At 41.4% G+C, this 17,455-nt stretch overlaps 2 protein-coding genes across 2 annotated transcripts; both read left to right on the top strand.

Annotated features, from left to right (window-relative positions):
* Positions 1–167: 167 nt before the first annotated feature.
* prpf19 (pre-mRNA processing factor 19) lies at positions 168–7,072 on the top strand. Its single transcript, XM_049750513.2, has 16 exons — positions 168–355; positions 540–689; positions 995–1,071; positions 3,348–3,489; positions 3,574–3,647; positions 3,725–3,790; positions 3,877–3,918; positions 3,986–4,060; positions 4,658–4,733; positions 4,822–4,931; positions 5,013–5,168; positions 5,299–5,368; positions 5,455–5,628; positions 5,762–5,844; positions 6,092–6,197; positions 6,296–7,072. Exons 1-16 carry the CDS (start codon positions 337–339, stop codon positions 6,391–6,393), a joined length of 1,518 nt encoding a protein of 505 aa, XP_049606470.1. The 5' UTR covers positions 168–336; the 3' UTR covers positions 6,394–7,072.
* A 1,599-nt stretch (positions 7,073–8,671) lies between these two features.
* On the top strand, positions 8,672–17,281 carry tcirg1b (T cell immune regulator 1, ATPase H+ transporting V0 subunit a3b). Its single transcript, XM_049748254.1, has 21 exons — positions 8,672–8,837; positions 9,853–9,975; positions 10,316–10,394; positions 10,737–10,885; positions 10,981–11,076; positions 11,166–11,227; positions 11,870–11,996; positions 12,070–12,152; positions 12,233–12,326; positions 12,545–12,757; positions 12,834–12,984; positions 13,068–13,207; positions 13,560–13,717; positions 13,815–13,905; positions 13,993–14,111; positions 14,203–14,416; positions 14,678–14,788; positions 14,868–14,963; positions 15,585–15,705; positions 15,883–16,054; positions 16,554–17,281. Exons 2-21 carry the CDS (start codon positions 9,859–9,861, stop codon positions 16,645–16,647), a joined length of 2,487 nt encoding a protein of 828 aa, XP_049604211.1. The 5' UTR covers positions 8,672–8,837; positions 9,853–9,858; the 3' UTR covers positions 16,648–17,281.
* The last annotated feature ends 174 nt before the right edge of the window (positions 17,282–17,455 follow it).

The following is a 17,455-nucleotide window of genomic DNA, read 5'->3' as shown; positions in this document are numbered from 1 at the left end:
ACTTATTTCACGACAACAAAACTATTTCACATGAGCACAGCATATGCAAGAGGAAAAGCGGAAAATATGTTTTAAACTTCCTAAAGAAGATAGTTTGGCTCCGTTGTAGATGTTCATACTCTAACCAGTGGGGGGCAGCAATCCACTAAACGTGCAAAGTCTTCCGGAAATCAAGAAGAAGAAGTTCCGGTTGTGGCGGCAATGAAAGGAGTGCGTGCTATCTTCGACTTAATGAAAATATTTTAAAGCGGTCATCAGCTGCTCTCTACCCCATTATAAAAACTGAACGAGCCTACTACCGTCATCAGAAGTATTTTTTAAGCCTTGACCAGGACGATGTCTTTGGTTTGTGCAAGTAAGTGACCCGAAGTTCCTAAGATTGGCGTTGCAAACTAGCTGTGCAATCGTGCTAACGCTGTTAGCTAAATTAGCTAACGTTAGCGACCATGCACTGCCGCCAATTGCGTGCGTCGCAAGCTCCGACATATTCTTGCCGAATCAAGTAACTGCTATATGTGGAATTTTTTTGTCTTGTTCAGTCTCCAACGAGTTACCAGAGCACCCGTGCGTCTCTCCGGTTTCCAACCAAGTGTTTGAGCGCCGGCTCATCGAGAAGTACATCGTAGAGAATGGGACAGATCCGATGAATGGGCAGCCTCTGTCCGAAGAACAACTTGTAGACATTAAAGGTAACTATTGGCTGCAAGATATGCAAGAACGTGATATTTTGTCAGTGTTTTCCGTACACGGTAATGACTTTTTGCCTTGAAATTGGTTAAAATCGCCTGACGCAGGTTTTGTTTTTGTTTGGCACTCGCATTTTACTAATATTTTGTCATGCACTCCTAAGGCATCTGTCAAAAATGTGTGCAAGTACTAAGTAACCAGTAATAGGTGCAAAGCCGCGCTATTCATTTTTAGAGTCCCCGCTTTTCTCTTATGACTGCTTCACATGGTGTTTGTGCAAAACTGACATTTTTTACTTTTCTGCCAGTCTCCCATCCTGTTAGACCAAAGGTGCCATCGGCTACAAGCATTCCCGCCATTCTAAAATCACTCCAAGATGAGTGGGTAAGTTTTTAAATGATACACGACTCAAAATTATGTAGAGGTTTGAAATGCACATTGTACCATATATATTGAAACCAACTGGGAATGCTATCAAAAGTTCATAAGAGGTTAAATTGTGTTTTATGTCAAGATATATAAACAAAACTGATTTAGGAAAATTTCATGTCATTTGGTACGGTATGGAAGGAAAAGGGATTACCTCAAAAACAAAGATGTACCGTAATTTCCGGACTATAAATTGCATTTTTTTTTTCATAGTTTGGGTGGGCGGGGCGACTTATACTCAGGAGCGACTTATACATGTTTTTTTCACAAATTTTTACTTGATCATTAAGACATCACTTACAAGTATAGTTGACCACTTCCCATGTTATTTTTAATATAGTTGATCAATTCACATGCTTTTATATCTTTATCTTGAACATATTCAAAACATAATAAAGAAGGAAAACATCACATAAAGCAATTAAAACTTTAAAGCACCATATCCAAGTCCACTGTCTGCTGTATGTACACTTGCTCCATTTTTGCTCCTCTTATATTTATTACTATTTATTATTATTTGTTTATTTATCATTTATTCAACACTTATTTATTCATTGTTTGTGCCTTCTTGTTTTTTTTTTTTTTTTTTTTTGTGTTGCTTGTATGCATATGTGTACTATCCCACCGAGGGATAGTGGGAACGTAATTTCAATCTCTTTGTGTGTCTTGGTATATGAAAAAAAATCGACAATAAAGCAGACTTTGACTTTGATAAAACAACCAAATAAACAAAACAAAAAACTACATCTGAAAAAATATATATTTTCAGACGAAACTGGATGAGGGCGCTCTAAATTTCACCGTTGGCCGTGACTCATCAACTGGGTGGGCTTAAGAAAAATGGCACCAAAAACAAACTCATATTTTGCAGGTTACAAACTTCAAGTTGTAAAATATGCAGCTGAAAACCGTAATCGAGCAGCAAAAAGAAAGTTTGGAGAACCGTGATGTACCAAGGGATTACTATTTCAAGTGACGTCAGTGGCGCGGCGCGGTGGTTGTTTACATAAAGGACAAACGTACCCACGTAAGGACAACCGGCATCATTAGCGTTGATCATTTCTAAGTGACACGGAGGACAAAGAGTTTGAAGGAATTAAGGATTTAGAGTGACATAAAAGGTTTGAAAAACGATTATGGCTTTTACGCACGCCCGGTCCTACTCTACTGAGTCGGGGGCCGGCGCTCGGCCGAGTGTCTGTCCGCGAACGGTGCATGGGGCTCGGACATGGCCATTACGCACGTCCGGTCCTATGCCATGGAGCTCTCGTGTCTGGAAGTCCACGCCGCCACACGCTTGGAAGTTTGTTTTGTTTAATAAAGAGCCGTTTACCAAACCCACGTCTTTCCTTGTACTTTGTTAACGCTACAATATAGTTATATACTAGATCTGTGGAATAAAAACGAGGCTGACGTCAGGGCGTACGCGCGGCGATGTTGACAAAGGACGAGGAATTTGATCGATGGATTTAATGGATTTAAAGTGCACGGATGGTTTGATCATGTTATTGCTTAAATTATAGTTATTTGAAATATAGTTTATCATTATATGAGCCTGTGGAATATTTTGAAGTGCAAGCGCCCTCAGCCGCACGCACCCATTGTTGACAAAGAACGATCGGTGGATTTAATGAATTGGAGTGACACCGATGATTTTATAAACATGTTATTCATGTAATCGTTTTCTTTAATAACTCTATATATTACGTCAGGCCCATTCTCAGCTCTTCGTTTGTGTTTGTCATGTTAGCATACCTATCGTTTAGCCTGTTGCTATCGTATCGAACGATCGATGGATTTAATGAATTGGAGCGACACCGATGGTTTTATAAACATGTTATTTATGTAATAGTTGTCCTAAATCACTCTGTTACGTCAGGCCCGTTCTCAGGTCTTTGTTTGCGTTTGTCACGTTAGCATACCTATCGTTTAGCCTGTTGTTGCTATCGTTTAGCCTGTTGTTGCTCGTTCATGACTGTTTTTGGTGTGGGATTTTGTCGAATAAATTGCCCCTCAAAATGCGACTTATACTCCGGAGCGATTTATGGGGGTTTTTTTTTCACTTTTTGGGGCATTTTATGGCTGGTGCGACTTATACTCCAGAGCGACATAGTCCGGAAAATACGGTATTATAACATGCGAGTTAATGTTTATATGATACTTATTATAGTGAGAATTGGAAATAAATTACCTTTAGGTAAACACATTTCATTTGTTTTCTTGTCTTGTAGGATGCTGTTATGCTTCATAGCTTCACTCTGAGGCAGCAGCTGCAGACGACTCGCCAAGAGCTCTCGCACGCCCTCTATCAACACGATGCTGCATGCAGAGTCATTGCTCGACTCACCAAAGAGGTCGCTGCAGCTAGAGAAGGTCGGGTGATAGCAGCTTGTGTGACATGGTCTTTAAAACATATCAATGTGGGTGAGTTAATTTATCTATTTTTCTTTTCCATAGCTCTTGCCACACTCAAACCTCAGGCTGGGCTGATTACACCTCAGGCAGCTCCTGCTTCCCAGGCAACTGCAGTGGTGAGCTTTTTAATTCTGATTCATGTAACTTGTGAGTCGTGTAGTGGTGGAGCAAAATGTTCATTCCTGTCTGGCAGGGTCCTGCTGGAGAGCCTATGGAGCTTCGTGAACAAGTTGGCATGACTCCAGAGATCATCCAGAAGGTAGTGTCAACGGAATCTTTAAGGCGTGTTTTTTTGCTATGTCAATTAAGTAGCCTTGGAACTTATGTGTTTTATTTATTTTGCAGCTTCAAGACAAAGCCACAATTCTCACCACAGAGAGAAAGAAGGTATATCCTGTTATCCTTTTTTTTATATATATATAAAGTTCTCTCAACTTAATTGTCTTTTGTCCAGCGAGGAAAAACTGTTCCAGAGGAGCTGGTTAGATCTGAAGATCTTGGCAGATACCGCCAAGTGGCCTCTCATGCTGTAAGTGTTTATAGATGAAAGGCAATTATTTGGAGTCCACTGTTTCTTAGAGATAGGGTGAGAAGCTCGGTCATCCGGGAGAGACTCGGAGTAGAGTCGCTACTCCTTCACGTTGAGAGGAGCCAGATGAGGTGGCTCGGGCATCTTATCAGGATGCCTCCTGGACGCCTCCCTGGAGAGGTGTTCCGGGCATGTCCCACCGGTAGGAGACCCCGGGGACGACCCAGGACGTGCTGGAGAGACTATGTCTCTCAGCTGGCCTGGGAACGCCTTGGGATCCCCCGGGATGAGCTGGATGAAGTGGCTGGGGAGAGGGAAGTCTGGGAGTCCCTCCTAAAGCTGCTACCCCCGCGTCCTGACCCCGGATAAGCAGAAGAGGATGGATGGATGGATGGATGGATGGATGGATGGATGGATGGATGGATGGATGGATGGATGGATGGATGGATGGATGGATGGATGGATGGATGTTTCTTAGAGTGCTTTGATGCTTTACCACACTGACTGGCGTTACTGCAGTGACTCGTATTGCCCTGTAGAAACAAGTTGGCAGTGATGACAGGAAACCAAGAGAGAAAACTTTGGTTCTGCTTTCAGGGTCTTCATAGTGCCAGTGTGCCGGGTATTCTTGCTCTGGATCTGTGTCCCTCGGACACCAACAAAGTCCTCACTGGTAGGCTAATTTCATGTCTGGAAATTGCTTTGACCCAGTTAGTCACAAGGGACCTTGACATTGATGCAATTGTGGTCCGTTCCTCTAGGTGGCGCTGACAAAAACGTGGTTGTATTTAACAAGACTGAGGAGCAGATTGTGGCAACACTGAAGGGTCACACCAAGAAGGTCACCTCTGTCATCTACCATCCATCCCAGGTTGCTTATTTTTTCCTTGTCTTTTTCTCATCGTGGTGTTGACTACCCTGTATTAATTGTAGTTGTCTTTTCCTCCTCCAGTCTGTGGTTTTCTCTGCATCTCCCGACACTACCATCCGCGTGTGGTCGGTCACCGGGGGCAACTGTGTCCAGGTGGTGCGTGCTCACGAGGCAGGTGTCACTGGATTGTCCCTCCATGCTACTGGGGACTACTTGCTCAGCTCCTCTGAGGATCAGGTATGTGTGCTGTTTCAGTCAAAAAAGAAAAATGTCAAATGGATGACATCACTTATGTGACTAAAATGACCTCATAGCAGCATTAATTTGTGTCGATTTGGCTTTGTTTTCCCTCATTGTTCTTGTACAGTACTGGGCCTTCTCTGACATCCAAACTGGCCAGGTCCTCACAAAAGTCACCGATGAAAGTGCCGGCTGTGGTAAGCGCTAGCGTGTGTTGGGCATTTTTAATAGAGGAGCTCATCTCCTAGTGCTCACATGCCCCCTTGGCTCTCTTCTCCCACAGCACTCACCTGTGCTCAGTTCCACCCCGATGGTCTCATCTTTGGTACTGGAACTGCTGACTCCCAGATCAAGATCTGGGACCTGAAGGAGCGTACCAATGTGGCCAACTTCCCTGGTCACTCGGGCCCCGTCACCTCCATCGCTTTCTCTGAGAACGGATACTATCTGGCTACAGGTGTCAACTTCTTAGTTTTTTTTATTGTTCTTTTTTTTCTAATTTCTGTGTCAAAATGTCTACGATTGCCATCTGCTGCTAGTTTGATTTGGACCCGTTTCATCAGATTTACTCCTCTGTTTTTGTAATCTAGGTGCACAGGACAGTTCTCTGAAACTCTGGGATCTGAGAAAACTGAAGAACTTCAAAACAATCACACTGGACAACAACTATGAGGTGCGTAAATAATAAGACTTCAGCCATAAAGTCATCTCTTCCTCTTTTCTTATTGCACACAACTATGTTCTCTAAGGAATTTTACCATGAAAGAGGATGCCTGTCAAATTAGCCCTATAAATGGTTTGATTGAAAAGTGATGACAAACATGTCTTGCACTCTTTGATAACTTTGTGTTGATGGCAACATCATTTAAACATTCCAGTCTGTTAGCAATGTTTTCATTTCTCATGTCTTGCTTTTGCAGGTGAAGTCCCTCGTGTTTGATCAAAGTGGTACCTACCTAGCTGTGGGAGGGTCCGACATCCGCGTCTACATCTGCAAACAGTGGTCCGAGGTTCTCAATTTTACAGGTGAGGGCACACTCTCCATTGTGTTAGTAAATATTCGTCCGATGTGTTACATTTGTATCTGTTCCAGACATTGATTTGTTTATTTGGCGCATCTGTAGATCACACAGGTTTGGTGAGCGGAGTGGCCTTCGGAGAGAATGCTCGTTTCCTGAGCTCTGCGGGAATGGACCGAAGTCTGAAGTTTTACAGTTTGTAGAAAAGCAAAAATTGATAATGACATGAGGAGACAACAGAGGTGGACCAGAGACTGGATACATACTTGGCATAGACCTATAATTTCTAGTTTGGAAGAAAATCACAAACTCTGTTTATTTCATTTATTAGTCCTCGTGCATGAAACAAAAGTTGATAAAGTATCTATTTGAAAGCTCAGCATCATAATTCCAATACCTTTTATGCAGTGTCAGTTGAAATGATAAATCAGCCGCTGCATCATGTTGTTTTATTTTTCTTATAGCATCTCTGATTTTAAACTGTTGTATCTTCTGTGTGTTTGTGTGTAGCAGTTGGGAGGCTCGGGCAATAGGTCATCATCAGTAAAATTCTTTGTCTTTTAATGTGGACTAGTTAAAGTAGTTTGAAAGTCCATCTGTAGTAAAACAATTGCAGAGAAGGTGTATTAAATTCTTGCCCTTCCCTCATTTCATTTCCTACTTTGTATTGGGAATTTTGTTCACATTTTTGTTGACTGTCCAATCAAATGTGTATATCTCACAATGTGCTCTTTTACAGTAAAATATCTTTTGTATGCCATTGGAAAATACCAAATTATTTACAATCCTGAAAAAAATATTGTACGTCAGTGCATTCTTATTTTTCAAATTTAAAATATGATGGTTACTATCACAAAACAATAAAAATCTGCTCACATCTTGCCTTGATGTTAAGTTATAGTTGTGTTTTTTGGCATTGAATTAAGGCATAAATTGTGTTTTGCACAGCCAAGTTGCTCAACAAGGACAGTATTGTACTCACATAGTTGAAGTCGGTAACAATTTGCCTTCAATTAAAATTAAATTAATTAAAATTAATCCAAGGCAGCCATAAAAAAGAAAACAACCTCCTGACTGGTGACTCGCAAACCGGTGTCTGGAATAAACCGTTGTTTATTGGAAGTCAAGCTTAAGCCAAAATAGTTAAGTGGTTGGGCATTTATTAAGTGGTGCAGAGTCAAGCCTTACTCCAACACTCTTACAAGTAAGGACCTACATATATTTACAATATATGTAAAATGATATACATATTTGCAATCATCTTTAGTCTTAATTGCATTGCATGTGTCTTGCTGTGCAATTTGCAGTTTTGCGTTAACATTTTTTTTTGGGGGTGCAATCAAATTTCAGTCCCTATTCTCATGCAAACGTGATCTGCCATTAGCATCCCGAGTACTGGCATTACACATACACATCGCTAGAATGTTTCATTCTGTTTTTAATCAATGATCGTCCTGTCAAGCCATGTATAATTAAAGTATCTGTACATGTGTTCATATTTGTATTTATAGCTATACTGTATTTACACTGTATATATTCATATAAGATCCTATTTGTCAAAACTATTTGACAAGACTTTTTGCGTTGGCCTTCGGTTGCTCCGAGTCCCACTGGCCCAGTGTCGTATGGTTTTCCACAGTTGTCAATTTTGGGAGCCCCTGCTGTTTTTGTTGTATTTGCTGTCCATGTGTTCCATCTGGAGGAAGCACAGTATTATTCACTGCGATGCAAAATATTTTTGTCCTGCTAAGCAAACACTTTCTCCTTAAGGCCACCTTTGTCTTGTCCGGAGGAAATCAAGCCAGCACTCTTGAATTTGGGTTTTAACTTGGTCCATAATTTTAAATGTGAAAATTGGTGAAGTTGTTGAATCCAGCTTTTTTTTTTTTTTTAAAATAAAGCCTCTCCTTTCAGAACAGCACTTAGAAACAGTAAACTATGTGGTATGGCTTTCTTACATCTTGGCTCTGTAAAGCACTTTATTTTGGAGTCAGCCAAATCTACGTCAAGCGTCTGGGCATGAGACACAACGTTGTTTACAGTTTTATAGAGTTTACTGTTATTTGTTACTGTTCATTTATTTCTTATGAAGTTTACTGTTATTTATTGTTACTGTTCATTTATTTCAACTGCCATTTCATTTTTTTCTGTGTGCACTGCACTTTGTATGCAGCCGTGGTTGTTTTTAAAGTGATCGTGATCGGTTGTACTCGCAGGCCTAAAGGGTCAGTAATGGCGGGTTAAAAAGTTTTAAGAGAGATGGTTCTTAGCCACGCGTAAAGAGGAAATTTGTACTATATGTATGGAATTTTAATTTTAAGACAACGTGTGGGTGGATGAATGGAGAAATCTAATCTCAGGCAGGCAGTTTTGCATACAAAGGTTTTCGTACACATTTGATTCAACCACGTGATGAATATTTTATTTCGCAGGTTTCGAACATTACGGTAAAAGATGGCGGTCGCATGTCGTGGCGGGCGCCTCTCGGAGTCACGTGAGATTGGAGTAACGTGACTTTCCCAAACGGGAAGTGTGAGTCAAATCACTCAACTTGCTTACAACGAGTCGCCTGGTTCGACGCGGTGAGGACGGCGACATTTATGACAAAAGTGCTTCGAGACCGGCAGTGTTGAACGAGAAGAAACGGGTGAGCGAGCCATTATAAACGTTCTTTGTCTTTTAGATAATATCAAGTGCAGAGTTTCGTCTATGAGTATTTGTGGCTTGAAACGTTAACAAACGCAAATTACAAGCACTTGTAACAAAATATATTTCCCATAAATGATGCACCGACGAAAATGTTTTGTTGATTACTTTATAATCCGTTCCGTCTCAGTTTCAATTGGTACGGCGTGACAGAAAACAACTGACCCAGTTGACGTATGAGTCATAACAGAGGACTAAAGAAGCCTTGAGTTTCATTTTTTTTTAATATAATAAAAATCTGCATTGCGTGATATTGGTTGCAGTCACTGTTAGCATTTTGTTGTACGTAAGGACAAAATCAAGCTAAAAGTAAAATATTAGAAAATCACTGCACTCATTTCTTAAACGTAATCGAATATTCGCTAACTTGTCAATCCCTATGTTAAACAGCAGTCTCAAATATTTTAAGTGTATCAAAATTTGAAACCAAACTGAAATTTGGTTTAGTTTGACGAATCTCAGATGAGCGTTTGTAGGCATGAAATGAAATCCATAAGATTATCTCTTTATGCAAGAGTGGAATATTCTGATTACACTAAAGGGAACTTTGTGCTTCCCCTTTGACACTTAATTAAATTATGTCTGCTCATAGTTGCTTTCGCTCCCAAAAACAAAAAACAAAAAAAAACCTGGTAAAACAACTTCCACTCTGTTCTTAAATGGATTTTTAATTTTTTTTTTATTAACAACAGATGTATTGATCCTGTATTTTGGTAAACGTAAGGGAGTACAGATGCTGAAATGTAAGGGGAAGAGTGGGAATAATACAGTAACAGTATTTGTATATCATTACTTCCCACCACTGGTAAAAGTACTTTTAAAAAAAAGCAACATTTTTGTTCCCCCCCTGTCCATGACTAACTCAGTTGTACCTAAAACCTTGCGTAAAGTGCCAAGTTTGCCAACCTTATTGGATGTGACATAGAATGAGATTGTCTGGTTTCGTTGTTGTGCAGGCAGCCATGGGCGCCATGTTCCGCAGCCAGGAGGTGTGCCTGGTGCAGCTCTTTCTCCAGTCCGGGTCGGCCTACAACTGTGTCAGCGAATTGGGGGAGCTGGGCTTGGTGGAGTTCAGAGATGTGAGCCACACTCGCCACATGGTTTTTAGAGTTCAGGGAGACGAGAATCATACAGCTAGCCTCGTGAACTGTCATGCACTGTACAGATTAATTTAGTTTTCTGTTCGTGTCTTAGTCCTATCCTCTTCTCAGCCTGCAACACACACAGTCAGCTTCTTTTTATTTCCTCTTTCAAGTGTTCAAATTGGACCCTCATTAGTTATTATTATGTAGTGCTAATCTATTTGCTATGACGCATCATGTGTAAATTCCAAGATGCTGGATTTGATTCACCCAACAGTAATATTTTCCTCTTCCCTTGTGACTTAACCCATTCTTCCTCTTTCCGCTGCTTTTTTAGTTAAATCCTAACGTGAATGCCTTTCAAAGGAAATTTGTTGGTGAGGTGAGACGATGTGAAGAGCTTGAGAAAACATTTTGTGAGTATTTACCTGTTCTGTTTTCAACTTACACACTAATAATAGTGCTGATAATGCCACAATGCTTTTACTGGATCTGACCAAATTGCAGTGGTAGGTCATGTTTTTGGTACCAACAGGGACATCCCTGACTCAATCTTCCTCTTAATACCACTATTACGAAACCATTAATATGAAACGAGACACAATATAACATCACACAACTAAATAAACTACATCATCATGATTATATGCTTATTATAAAAATATTTTGATGCGTGCACATCGCTACAGATGTGTTCTCTCTTTTTGAAATCTACTTCACTCTCCTAAGTAATGTGATCCGTTTTGTTTGCGCTCCAGCATTCCTAGAGCAGGAGATCAATCGATCCCTGTCCCCTCCGTTGAAGGGGCCCCTTCCCCCTCCTTGTCCGACGCCTTCAGCCCCCCAGCCCCGCGAGCTCATCACCATAGAGGAGGAAAGCGAGAGGCTGGCCAGAGAGCTACGAGAAGTGAGCTAAAACACCTCACCATACATTTTGATATCAAGAAGAAAGAAAATCTTGAATTGTACTCTTATTCTTGTGTGTTTCTATTATAACCTAAGGTATCCAGAAACAGAGACAGTCTTCGAGCTCAGCTGACCCAGCTGTGCCAGTACAGAGGAGTGCTGACCAGAGCACACTCTCTTACAACCTCGCAGGTGATGACAGCATGAAGCACGCCTCTGTCATCATTATCAAATCCCATGCGACACTAATGAATGCTTGTTTCTTTTTGGATTTCTCCCAGGCGCCCCTGTCTATTCTGGAAAACCAAGGTCTGTTTGACAACCACCGCGATGTCCACCTGAGGTACATGTTGTTGTGTCATCATAGTGTAAAGCAAAGCACGCTTTCCTCAACATCTCTTTCCACCGTTCTTTTAATCCCCATTAAACATTTCTCCTTGGTGTATTCATTGCACTTTGTATCTCCTGCCCCGTCCTCGGACAAACGGTTATGTTCTGTTGATTTTTTTAATTTTTTTTTATAGTCAATAAATAATACAAAATAATAAATAATACAAGCACTGCAAGCAATTGCCTCAGCAGCGTTTGCTTTCGATGCTCAAGTTATCATTCATGGCCAATGAACGTGTGCTCTTGAAGAAATGCACAAAGCTGTAAACCAGTGGTGGACATTTGGGGAGAATGCTGAAGCTGAGAATGAGCCAAACCTTTTCCATCTTAGACCTAATACTGCCTCTGGCAATGAAAATGCCACTGCCAACTACTGTAATGGATGTGCAATTACACTTTATTCGACCAGCTGGCATGTTCCCTCGGGTCATGCGTCTCCGGCATCAAGCATGTCCACACCACCCTTTCAGAAGGAACCACATAAACTAATGATAAAAACCAAAACATGTGACATTGTTTTCCTGATTTGTATGTATGCTTTATGATTGCGAAACAAAAGGCTGATGTTATTGGTTGCATAATTGAACTCTTTCAGTTTTGTCGCGGGAGTGGTCCACCCGTGGAGGGTACCCTCATTTGAGCGCCTGCTGTGGCGAGCGTGCCGTGGTTACATCATTGTGGATTTCAGAGAAATGGAGGATCGTCTCGAGCACCCAGACACGGTGGGAACGGGGATACGGGAAACCGTAGTTTTCTCTGACTTTGTGTTCTCACGGGAATTGATTTCATCTGCAGGGTGAGATGGTGCAGTGGACGGTTTTCCTCATTTCGTACTGGGGGGACCAGATAGGACAGAAAGTGAAAAAGATTTGCGACTGGTGGGTAAATCTGCGACTCTTTGCTTTTCGGCATCTACGACACATAGCTTGTTAATCTTCTGTGTTCACTTTGCGGCAAGCTTCCGCACGCAGACGTTTACATATCCTGAGAACACAGCTGAAAGAGAGGAGATTCTCCAAGGACTTCAAGGCAGAATCGAAGATATCCAATCTGTACGTGTCCAAAAAATGGATGTCATTTCAAATATATTTCTGAGTACATGTCATGTTCTGAAATTAAATAGGCTTGATGTTACAAATTCTAACACCATATTCAAATTGAAGCAGATTTTTATTATTGATTTCAGAAAGGACTGATTTTAGCTAATAAAAGAACATGAGTAGCAAGCAAGTGTTTGAGCAGTTTGACCTTTGTTATTTTCTCCCCGAAGGTGTTGTCTCAGACCGAGGCCTTCCTGCAGCAGCTCCTCGTGCGGGCGGTGGCTGTGCTGCCCCAGTGGAAGGTGCGCGTCCAGAAGTGCAAGGCGGTCCAAATGGTCCTGAACCTCTGCAGTCCCTCCGTCACTGACAAGTGCCTGATCGCTGAGGCGTGGTGTCCCGTCGCCAAGCTGCCTGAGCTGCAGAGTGCCCTGAGAGAGGGAGGGGTGAGACATCAGTTGAAACTTGCGACCCCTCCCCGGATAAACACCAAACTGAATCAAACGCCTGCATTCTCCTCAGAGGAAAAGCGGCAGTGGTGTTGACTCCTTCTACAACCGCTTGGCTTCATCCACCTCTCCGCCTACCCTGTTTCCGCTCAACTCTTTCACCACTGGTTTCCAGAACATTGTGGATGCTTACGGCGTGGCGAGCTACCGGGAGGTCAATCCAGGTACATTGCCATAAACCATCGCAAACACTGAGCCGTCATTTCTAAGTCTGTTCTCATGTTTCGTCTTCCTTATGTCTCCATAGCAATGTACACCATAATTACATTCCCCTTCCTGTTTGCTGTGATGTTTGGGGATGTGGGTCATGGTCTGCTAATGACCCTGGCCGGCCTTTGGATGGTTCTCGAGGAGAATGACCCTAAGATGAGAAGTAGCAATAATGAGGTACACTAAAGTTTGGGGAGTTATGATCCTTTGCGTGGGTGATTATTTTCCATCTTCCGATGGTAAAGAGAGCGCAAAATATGCAGATTGGTGCAAATTTCTTTTCTTTTGTTCTGCAGAAAACTTCATGTGTGCTTTGTCAGTCAGCGAGGGTTGACTTATCAATTTTTGTTTTTGCTATCTCTGTCAAGCAGAAGCAAGAGCGACGTTGTTTGTCAGACATTTTAATTTCATTGCCATGTAGTATCTGACTCTTGCACACTGTTAAATCGTTTTCTCTTCAGCATTTCAGTGCATTTATTTATGTATTTTTTTTCTGTAAGGGGAAAAAGTGACCGTTTTGGGTTTTCAGATCTGGAAGATGATGTTTGGAGGTCGGTATCTGATTCTGCTGATGGGACTCTTCTCCATCTACACGGGAGCCATTTACAACGAGTGCTTTAGTCGGGGGCTCAGCATCTTCAGTTCAGGGTGGCATGTGGGTCCAATGTTTGAGAAAAACTTTTGGAAGTAAGTTTTTTTTATTTTATTTTTTTAATAAATGTATATACGATCTTACAAACTATGTTTTTCGTATATTGTTTATATTTGCTGCCTTTTTTTATAGTTCGTCCGTCCTGGCTGGGAACAACTTTTTGTCTATGGATCCTGTCGTGCCTGGTGTCTTTACCAGTCCTTATCCATTCGGCATTGACCCGGTACGACTGTCAAATGTGTAGATCGGGTCTCTTTCCCGCAGGCTTTCTTCTCTCAATTGATTTTCTTCTCTATCGCATTATGGTCAGATTTGGGGGTTGGCCAATAACAAGCTAACCTTTCTCAATTCGTACAAGATGAAGATGTCTGTTATCATTGGCATCATCCACATGACTTTTGGAGTCTCTTTGTCATTCTTCAATTACGTGTAAGTCACCATCCAAACACCCCAGCGACCACTCTCTGCTACCTCCATTGTACTGACCCCGACGTGTTCTAAATGACGTGAATCCATCCAGGCACTTTGGCAAGTTGAGCAGCGTGTTCCTTGTGCTGATCCCAGAGCTGTTCTTCATGCTGTGTCTGTTTGGATACTTGGTGTTTATGGTGGTCTTCAAGTGGATCGCTTACACTCCCGCCCAGTCCAAAGTGGCCCCCAGTATCCTCATCCATTTTATAGACATGTTCCTCTTCGCAGAAAACGAAGACAACCCACCACTTTATACAGGACAGGTATGTGTGGCTTAAAGTATAGCAACCTTTCTTTTCTTTTTTTTGTTTTACGGCACATTTTTGAGTTGCACAGCTTATGTAACACTTGACTTGAGTATCCCAAAAACTGACTTTTTAGCGGTGGTAGTTTCCTTGTAATGTAAAAGCAACAAAATAGCATTCAGTATTTTACGCCAGACATTTGGGGGACGTAGAAAATTCACCCACGACCAAGTTACTATAAGGCAAGCACTAAAGACAAAGTTGTGTCGATTGATACAGGCAATCGTTCAGAAAGTGCTGGTGGTGTTGGCGCTCTGCTCTGTTCCCGTCCTTCTGCTCGGGAAACCACTACTGGAATACAGCACACACAAGGGGAGAAGGCGTCAGCTGGTGAGTGCGTCTACCTGTGGCTTGAACCCTTCGACCTCAGGCGGGTCCATTTTGTGTGAAGATTTTCTGTCCCCTGCAGCATCTGCAAGAAGACAGACACCCGCTGATGGTCGACGACGGCGCCGCCAACGCCCGGGATGGGGACGCGGACCGAAGAGGTTATGTTGGGGAGGAGGTGAGGGCAGAAGTCCTTCTGTCTTTTTTGCACTACGGTTATATTTAATCTTTTGAAACTGTTTGTTTTCAAGCATTCATTTAGATACAGTTGCATTCATGGTAACATCATGTAATCATAAGCAAACAAAACAATGATGTGGTTTTAGTCAGGAGTCTTAACAGCTGATTTGTGTCAGTTATGTATTTGAGCAGCTTTAGACATGGGACATAGGGAAGTTAGTCTCAAGTTTCATTTAGTATCAAATTAAAATACCTTATATTTTAACTTACCTCAAGCTTTAGAAATTCTGTTAAATAATTAAGTAAAGATTTGTACTTGCCCCATTACAGTACATTTGTTACAGGCCAATTGCATTGAACTCATAACTATGATACATTTGCATTTGGATTAGTTTGGGAACTATTTGTTTTTGAGCAATTTATTAACACTATTAACTTAATTGATACATTTTAGCTGCAGTGTTGATGTTCAAGTTGTGCATAATATTACAATAGTAATTTGGGTTTTAGGGACTTTTTTAACTTTATGGCGATAATTGTACTATATCTGTTTTTTTTATATGTTGGTCTTGATAACAGAATGAAGCCATTGCGCAAAATGTTGCTCTTTTATCTGTAGGAGTTTGATGCTGCAGACGTGTTCATGCATCAGGCCATCCACACCATTGAATACTGCCTGGGCTGCATCTCCAACACTGCCTCCTATCTGCGACTCTGGGCCCTCAGTCTGGCACACGCACGTTAGTCACACTTGCACCAAGTTGTGCTGCTCACATGGCGCATACACAAACTACACTCGCACTCAGACTTCCTCTTAAAAAGGATACTTTTCTATTGTCGGGGAATTATTCAACCACACATGACTTGGAATTTCCAAGCAGTGAAGATCAGCTGACTGAGGTTGTTTGTCCCCACAGAGCTGTCAGAGGTGTTGTGGGTCATGGTGATGCGCATTGCCCTGAGGTGGCAGGGCTACGTGGGCTCTGCAGTTCTCTTTGTAGTCTTCGCTTTCTTTGCTGTGTTGACCATCTCCATCTTGCTGATTATGGAGGGCCTCTCGGCTTTCCTGCACGCCCTCCGTCTGCACTGGTAAATCACTGTTTCCCCCCCCCCCACTCTTATTTTGTTGTCTGTCTTTGAAGGCAGTCTGACTCATTTAATCCATATTTGTCATGCTTTAACTCAGTGGTTCTCAAACTAGAGGCTACAAGCTGTCGCTTTGGTGTCAGAAAAATAATTTTCAACAAATCGTCACGTTTTTTAAAAAAGTGTATGCCCACATATGGTGACCAGAATACGAAATCACTCCTACCTATCATAGCTTTGGGCAAATTTAAAAGGTCTGATATGATTTCCGTATCACATAAATCTGACATCCCTGCATGAGTGCAGCATTTGTAGCTCCCTCCCTCTCGATGACCTCGGCAAGAGGTCAAAAGACCCAGAATCTTTGAGTAACCTTGCTTAAAGTTAGATAATCTCATAGAAATGCTTTATGTTCCTATGTGTCTAAAGCAGAGCTGGATGTCATTGTATTGTCAACAGGTAGTCTTTAAAATGGTGTGGCCATTGAATGTTTTTCTTCCAGGGTGGAGTTCCAGAACAAGTTCTACAGTGGCACAGGCTACAAGCTACACCCATTCTCTTTCTCATCTTTGATCAATGCATCAGCTGCCATATGAACATCATTCTGGCCAAAGAATATTTACCTCGTCGATATTTTGGACTGCAATAGACTAACACAGTGATCTGTGGACTGAGGCAGTTTAATTGCACAATGAACATGATGGTATGGACTGTTATGGCATCATGAAAATGAAATCTAAAAATCAGTTGCATTCTGTAAAAAATATGCTACTAGACCCTTTTCAATTTTTATTCAATGTGTTATATGAATACATTCTAATTTTTCATTCCTAAAAATGTTATTAGTTATTGAAACCTTCACTGTGACATTTACAATGATCTTACATTTAAAGGGGAGATTTGTGGCAATCCATGTTGAATTGGTGTGTTGAACTTTAAATGAATTTATCAAATGTTAGCAAGTAATTATCTGACGCCCCATCTGCTAAATACACCACAATGCCGTGTCACTTCTGCACATGCCAGTGTTAACAATTTAATCTTAAAACATTAGTACGAGATCTCTCGTGTGCCTTACTGAGCAAGCTAGTCAGTCATTAAGTTGTTGGGACCACATTACCATGCAATATTTTGAACCACATCAGGACGTTATATTTTCCCCTTTGTTATGCACTGTCAAAGTGATCAAATTTTGACTGAAATTAAAAGTAATTTTCTTGTGTTCTTGTATTCATGTGAGCAGTCACTTACTACATATAAATTTCACCATTACTTTGAAAAGGATTTATGCAAAAATTAACATACGGTAGTGTTACTGCCTCGTCAGATCGACCAATGAATGATTGAACATCTTAATCAGGTATTTTCTAAATGACACTAATTAGTAATCCGATTTTTTTTAAA

Source organism: Syngnathus scovelli, chromosome 1 (assembly GCF_024217435.2).
Source record: "Syngnathus scovelli strain Florida chromosome 1, RoL_Ssco_1.2, whole genome shotgun sequence".
Lineage (NCBI taxonomy): Eukaryota > Metazoa > Chordata > Actinopteri > Syngnathiformes > Syngnathidae > Syngnathus > Syngnathus scovelli.
Note: the sequence above shows the minus strand (reverse complement) of the source record. Positions and strands in the feature narration are given on the sequence as shown.

Excerpts from the sequence above, each read along its gene's own strand:
- tcirg1b (XM_049748254.1), top strand. The coding sequence starts at position 9,859 with ATGGGCGCCATGTTCCGCAGCCAGGAGGTGTGCCTGGTGCAGCTCTTT. Across the intron at positions 14,964-15,584 it reads GAGGTTATGTTGGGGAGGAG|GAGTTTGATGCTGCAGACGT; the intron begins GTGAGGGCAGAA and ends TTTTATCTGTAG. Across the intron at positions 15,706-15,882 it reads CCTCAGTCTGGCACACGCAC|AGCTGTCAGAGGTGTTGTGG; the intron begins GTTAGTCACACT and ends TTGTCCCCACAG.
- prpf19 (XM_049750513.2), top strand. Across the intron at positions 690-994 it reads ACAACTTGTAGACATTAAAG|TCTCCCATCCTGTTAGACCA; the intron begins GTAACTATTGGC and ends CTTTTCTGCCAG. Across the intron at positions 3,791-3,876 it reads CTCCAGAGATCATCCAGAAG|CTTCAAGACAAAGCCACAAT; the intron begins GTAGTGTCAACG and ends TTTATTTTGCAG.